This window comes from Tupaia chinensis, unplaced genomic scaffold (genome assembly GCF_000334495.1).
Source record: "Tupaia chinensis unplaced genomic scaffold, TupChi_1.0 Scaffold000097_1, whole genome shotgun sequence".
Lineage (NCBI taxonomy): Eukaryota > Metazoa > Chordata > Mammalia > Scandentia > Tupaiidae > Tupaia > Tupaia belangeri.
In genome coordinates, this window is record NW_006159559.1 from 4,878,213 (window position 1) to 4,884,220 (window position 6,008).

General features: G+C 37.1%; 1 protein-coding gene across 1 annotated transcript in view; it reads right to left on the reverse strand.

The window, feature by feature from the left end:
- Nucleotides 1-1,153: 1,153 nt before the first annotated feature.
- TENT5A (terminal nucleotidyltransferase 5A) overlaps nucleotides 1,154-6,008 on the reverse strand; it is a 7,273-nt gene continuing 2,418 nt past the window's right edge. Inside the window, 1 exon segment of the mRNA XM_006143348.3 lies at nucleotides 1,154-5,897. Coding sequence (XP_006143410.1) covers nucleotides 5,121-5,897 — 777 coding nt within the window. The 3' untranslated portion in view covers nucleotides 1,154-5,120.

Below are 6,008 nucleotides of genomic sequence, written 5' to 3' on the forward strand. Positions count from 1 at the left end.
TTGTTTTTGCTATTGAGGTATTAATATTTTTTTCTTTTCCCTCTCTTATTAAAGAAACTATTTAGGGAATGAGGTTCTAAAGGAAAGGAAGTATGTATTTCCTCACTCTAGGCTTAGCTGGGTGCAGCCTAGTAATTCAACTAGAAATGACAGGGTATACACAAGAGTAGGAGGAGCTTAATATATGCTGTCCTTATTCAACCCTTGCTTAAAAGAATTATGTGAAGACCACAGATATTAGAGAGGCTGGCTGTAGAGGAACAAAGAGGTTGTGACAAAGAAGAGAATGACACACAAACACTATTATCAAACCAAATAACCACCTTGATTTTTATGATGCTTATGTGAGGAAACTGGCTTTTGATGCCAGGAGTGGCTCTTTCATAGAGTAGCAAGCAGTTCCTCAATGTAAAAACCTGTTCAGTTCACTATATTGGTAGAAATAAAATACCTATTGAGAAAAATATGCATTCTATCCAACATCAGGACTTCAAATGGTTTTTACAGCCACAAGTATGTCCCATAATAGCCAAAGTTATCAAATTCCCAAAATCTCCAAAATTACACAAGAAAAAAACGTAATAAGTAAATTCATGTCCCCTGGAAATTTGAGTAGGTAGGATCAAACTAAATGCTAGCCCAAAGGGCAATTTTCTTGCAAACAGCCACACATACACTACCACATATTGGATTGATTTCTCTTCCTTCTCTCCACTTCCCCTTCTGGTTCCTGGATGAACCCTTACTCTACTTTAAACACTCTGGATAACACAATAAAGCCTCAAACATATAATACATATAATCACTAATGAAGTCCATTTTTGGGCTACTATGGGAACCCAAAGTCCACTTAGGGTTACTAGCCCTACAGTTAGAAGCTAAGATTATCCACTGATACCGGGTAACAGCTCTGACTTCTGGGTCACTTGACACTACTAATACCAAATAAAAAAAATTTTGACACCTCTTAGCTAGAGTCTTTTGGTATTTACTGAGCCAGTAAGAGATGGGCTGGTCGAAACAAAGTCTTCATTTATGGCATTTTAATCAGAAAGTTGCTGAAGGCTATTCTTCTGCACATACTGCCTCATCTTTTCTAATGGACATAGGTTGGTCTTTAGCTAGCACAGACACCGAAGACAACAGACACAAATCAATAGAAAAAAATAACTTCTTTTTATTTACAAAAAAAAAAAATCCAAATATTGGATGCTGTAAACAAAATTCACAATCTGTTCCCTCTAGCACTGATTCAGACATGTCAGTTTTTAAGAGTTCATGTTCCATCAACTCCTTTTCTGCCTGTGACACAGTCTATAGTCAAAAATATTCCAAAAGAGTGAGTCCAGGAGCAGCTTGCTGCAACAGGACGCCTCAGAGCAGACAATGGTTGTAGAGAGTTGGAGAGAGAGACAGCCAGCGGGCAGAGCCTCCTCTGTTCTGTAAGGCTTCGCAGCAAATCTCGCCAAGTTACCTACACCCTGTGACTTTGAACTTTACCATTTACTTTTTAGCAAGCCATTATTATAACAAAACATTACATAGATTCTTTCTTAGCACTGAAAAGGCTACGCTAAAAGACATCTTAAAGAAAGATTATATTCAAATAGGCGCTATATATGAAAAAGAATTTTTTTTGGCTTTGGGGTTTCATCTAACACACTTCATCTTCAACGACAAAAAAGCTTATTTTTGAACTGCTGACAGCTTTCAACATAATACATTTCATTTACAAAATAGTTCACAATATTTATTTAACAAGCATTGCACTGAAAACAACTTTATGCACAGTAAAGCAATCAACATAAGCAAACAGAAAGAGGTTTGGTTAAAAAAAAAAACGTTTCATTTCGTTTCCTTCTTGGCTTGAATTACAAATACTCTTCCACCTTTGCATGTTTTGGAGCCATGTTGAAAGAATCCACACTATTGCAAAGTGAGCAGATACTTGGTTCCATTTGTGGAAGGGAAATGTCCTGCTTAACTGTAGGAGTTCTTGAGGCAGCTGGATTTACTGCAAACAAAGTAAACTTTTAAAAGGCCATAGTCACAGGCTAAGTGTTCTCTGACATGCCAGACTGGACAGGTGAGAATAGCCTCTGGAAGATAGAACTTCCACCTGTTTTAATGTAACAGCACTCTAGACCAGATAAACACAAAAGCAAACAAATCACAGGCACTAATCAAGAGTTGAGAGCTGTTCTTTTCTCTCACCTTTACACATGGCTCTCTCTCAACAGACACTCCAACTTTTAGGCCACACATCCACAAAGAGAGACATATATTCCACTGTGAGTTCAACTACATATGCACAAGACTATAGTACATACAAAATAGAAAATAAATTATATAGGTCCTAAAATAAATGCTAAAAGATGTCTCGAGTACAGCCTGTTCTATATGAATGCCAGGTGCTGGCACTTCCAACTAAGCTACCAACCCTGAAGTAAGCAGAGAGAAAAAATAAAGTAAGAGTATAAATACTTGAGAAAATAAATGACAAGTGTATTTTCAAATAAGGCTCCTCCAAACAAAAATCTATGTAGTAAGCTAACAGTAGGTTGTTGCTATGGCAGAGCCAGGGACCTCCAGACTCTTAACATCAAAGATGACTCATTTGTCAAGAGTTAGGATGAGACGAAAGCAGATCACCAGTTGTTTTTGTTCCCAAGCATCCCCTTAGTTTTCTTTTGGAAAACTTCCAAACAGCCAAGCAGGTGGAGATCTGTCTTCTGACAGGTGAGTGCCAGACTTAACTACAAATTGAATAATGTTTCCTGGAACTCTGCAATTAAATTTTCAAACCCAGGGCTGGAGTGAGGGAGTCTGAGCCAACGTGGGAGCAGGAAAAGTTCCCGAGAAGACAGTGAGTGGCAGTGAGGTTCTGTTGCAGCTCTGACAGAATTCACAGGAAAGCTGCAACAGCAAACCCATCAGGTTCCTGTTAAGGCTTCAAAGACAGATGCACAAAAGGTAGTCCAAATGGAATAACCTGAATTAACATAGCACTAAGCATTTGAGGGATACTCAGATAAACAAACAAATCACACTGCCAATACTATTTTCTGCCCTGGTCCCTCTAACTGATGACAAAATCTTCTGTTTAGGTCTTCAGAGGAATCATCATAGTAAGCGGTCATCCACTAGGACTGGTGGGCATTATATGGAGGTTTCACAAAACAAAGGGAAGATTGTTATATTTTAGTTTTGTTTTAAACAAATGCATTTTCAGAGACCAGTGTATAGAGGAATTAAAGGCTGGAAGAAGGGGTGGTTTTAGGATTAGCTGTCACTGAACTGAAAGAGTAATGCCAGTTCATTTCACAAAAGTATAACTGGTCTCTTGTAAAAGAAAATGAACTGGATTTCGTTTAATGCGAAGTGATTTAATTTAAAGTACAGTACTAAATATTTAAATGCAGTGTGGCAACCAGATTGAAGATGTTTCATACTGACATGAATTTATAAAATGTTATATATAATATATATCTCATATATAAATTTTAAGCAATTGTGCAAATACTCTTTAAAAAGGGTCATTTCACATTTACTAAATTCTAGTGGTCCAGAAATGCAGAATGCATTCATTAAAAAATTTATTTAAATACTAATAAGTAGTGTTCCGATCACCAGAAATTCTTTTTAGCAGTCAGGGATTTAAATAGCCTATCACTGATCCATGATCCACTAGATTAAACACCATGGAGTCATGTGATTACTTAAAAAACAAACAAACAAAAAAAGTTCAGACTGTCAAAATGGCAGTTCAATATAAAAAAGAGTGCTCTGCCAAACGAATATTCTCCCATTTGTGGAATTCTATGGCTCACCAAGAAAAAAGGAAAAAAAAAAAAAAAAACCTCACTAAAAATGTATAATCTTTCTCTTTCTATCAAATATATTAGTTTCCCTCCTTCATTTGTTTTAAAATTTTTAGATGTAGGTTTTAATTCATCATTGCAATATGCCCATGTCATGTTTCATGTCATCCTATTAAAACATAAAAGCACAGTATTTAAACATTTCCTATTTGATACATTATTCTAGATCATAGTCAATGTATTGTGTGTATATATACATATCACATGTGTATACATACACATAATATACACACACATACCTATATCACACCAACAATGTTAACTTTATACAAGTTTTTGCCAAGAAAAAATAGGGCATTTCCTCCACCATTCACAAGCTTATGTGTTTATTTTCTTCTTGAGTCCCTGATAAAATAATCAATAAACCATAAAATAATTTTTCCACTTCAAATTTTCAGAAGGCAACAGGCACTTTGATGTATATTGGTATGTAACAAATATAGTTAACTCTTTATATATTCTACTATATCTCTTCTACTTGGGTAATTTTATCTGTTAAATCTTTGGTCCTTGAGCATACTTTCTTTGCTACAGCTGTTTTTGCTTGCATTTTCACGTTTTAAAAATGTGAGCTATGCACGCAGCTGGAATTAATGGATTGTGTCATCTTAAATTCTGCTGTTTGTTATGAGAACTGAACCAACCTACTACTGTTCATTTGGAGCAAGCCGTTTCTGTTAGCGCAAGAGGATCATTCCACAGAAAGCACTTGCTACAAGCTTCACACAATAATCCCAGGGCTGGAGTTCCCCTTCTTTCTGTATTGTTACTGTCTTAACTCTTAAGCTGATAAACAAGTTTGGTGAGACCTTTTTTCCTCTATAGTTTCCCTTTTATGAATCCATCTTAAAAGAAATTTCCACTTTTTTTTTTTCTCCTATGGCAAAGCTATGGGCGCAGATACTGCAAACCCATATTGTCATCAAGCATATTTTTCCCTTGTTATCTTAGGAGAACCTGGTTGCTTTTAGTGACAGGTCTCTTTTGTTTCAGAATAAGAATCCAACTGAGTAAGAGGATATAGAAGGGGCCAGGCAAGGGATTGGTTGGAGATCATGCTCCCATACCTATTAAAAGATCCATAAGCTTTGCCACACTTAAAACCAGGAGCATATCATCTTTGTACAAAACATCCCTAATCAGGGCTGAGTCACTCTTTTATTTTTTTCCTCCTCTCTTTTTTTTTTTTTCCTATGTTGTCTGAAATGGCTTCCCCACAGGACATTTTAAAATGATTTTTTAATTGCAGGGTAGCCAAGTAGAGTATGTCTGCTGCTGGCACGTGAACACTGGCTGAACCTGTGCGATGTAGTAATTGCTGAAGTTGGCATCTGCTACATACGGGGCTGGTTGGTAATAGCAAGTGACATTAGCCACATTAGGAATGACATTTTGGTCAGCTAGCACCCGGATAGCAAGCATGGTGATAAGGTTTAAAGTCTGTCTTCTTTCATGTCCCATCAGGCACACTGTACTCTCATTCACCACTCCGTGAAGGGTCATGAGATAGTCATACTTGCGGTCTTCCAATCCCACGAAGTGGTTCTGCAAATAGGACTCCAGTTTTCTCTGCTGTTCTCCAATGTCTGAAAAGTCGATGAAAAACCTGGAACACATATACCTCTGAAGGGTCTTGATCTCATCTGAGGCAGGCCTAAAGCCCCTCACTAAGAGGTTGCAGTATTTAAGCAGTCCTCCCCCTCTGATTTCTTCTGGGTTCCTGGTGGCAATAATCTTGTTGCAAAGGTGATCAAAGGCTTCATGGAAATCGCCATAGACACTCTCGCCAATGATGGTGGGGTGAAATGTTTCAGTCATTGGATTCTCTGAACAATCATAGAAGAGGAGAAGAGAGTCTAATTTGATTTGAAAAGAATCTACACTGAATTCAAACTGCCTCCGGAGGGAATCCACAAATTTCAGTTCCACATTTTTGCCGCTGTTGTTTGACAGGGATATAAGACTCCATCGGTCAGAGTCATTGCACACCTTAACCATTTTCTGCACATAAGCTTCCTACAATTTAAAAGATAAAACAAGAAGATAAGCAAACCTACACAAAAATAATAAATAAATAAATAAATAAATATATCCTCTTCACAGTTGAGAATTATTTTGCTCTTTCCC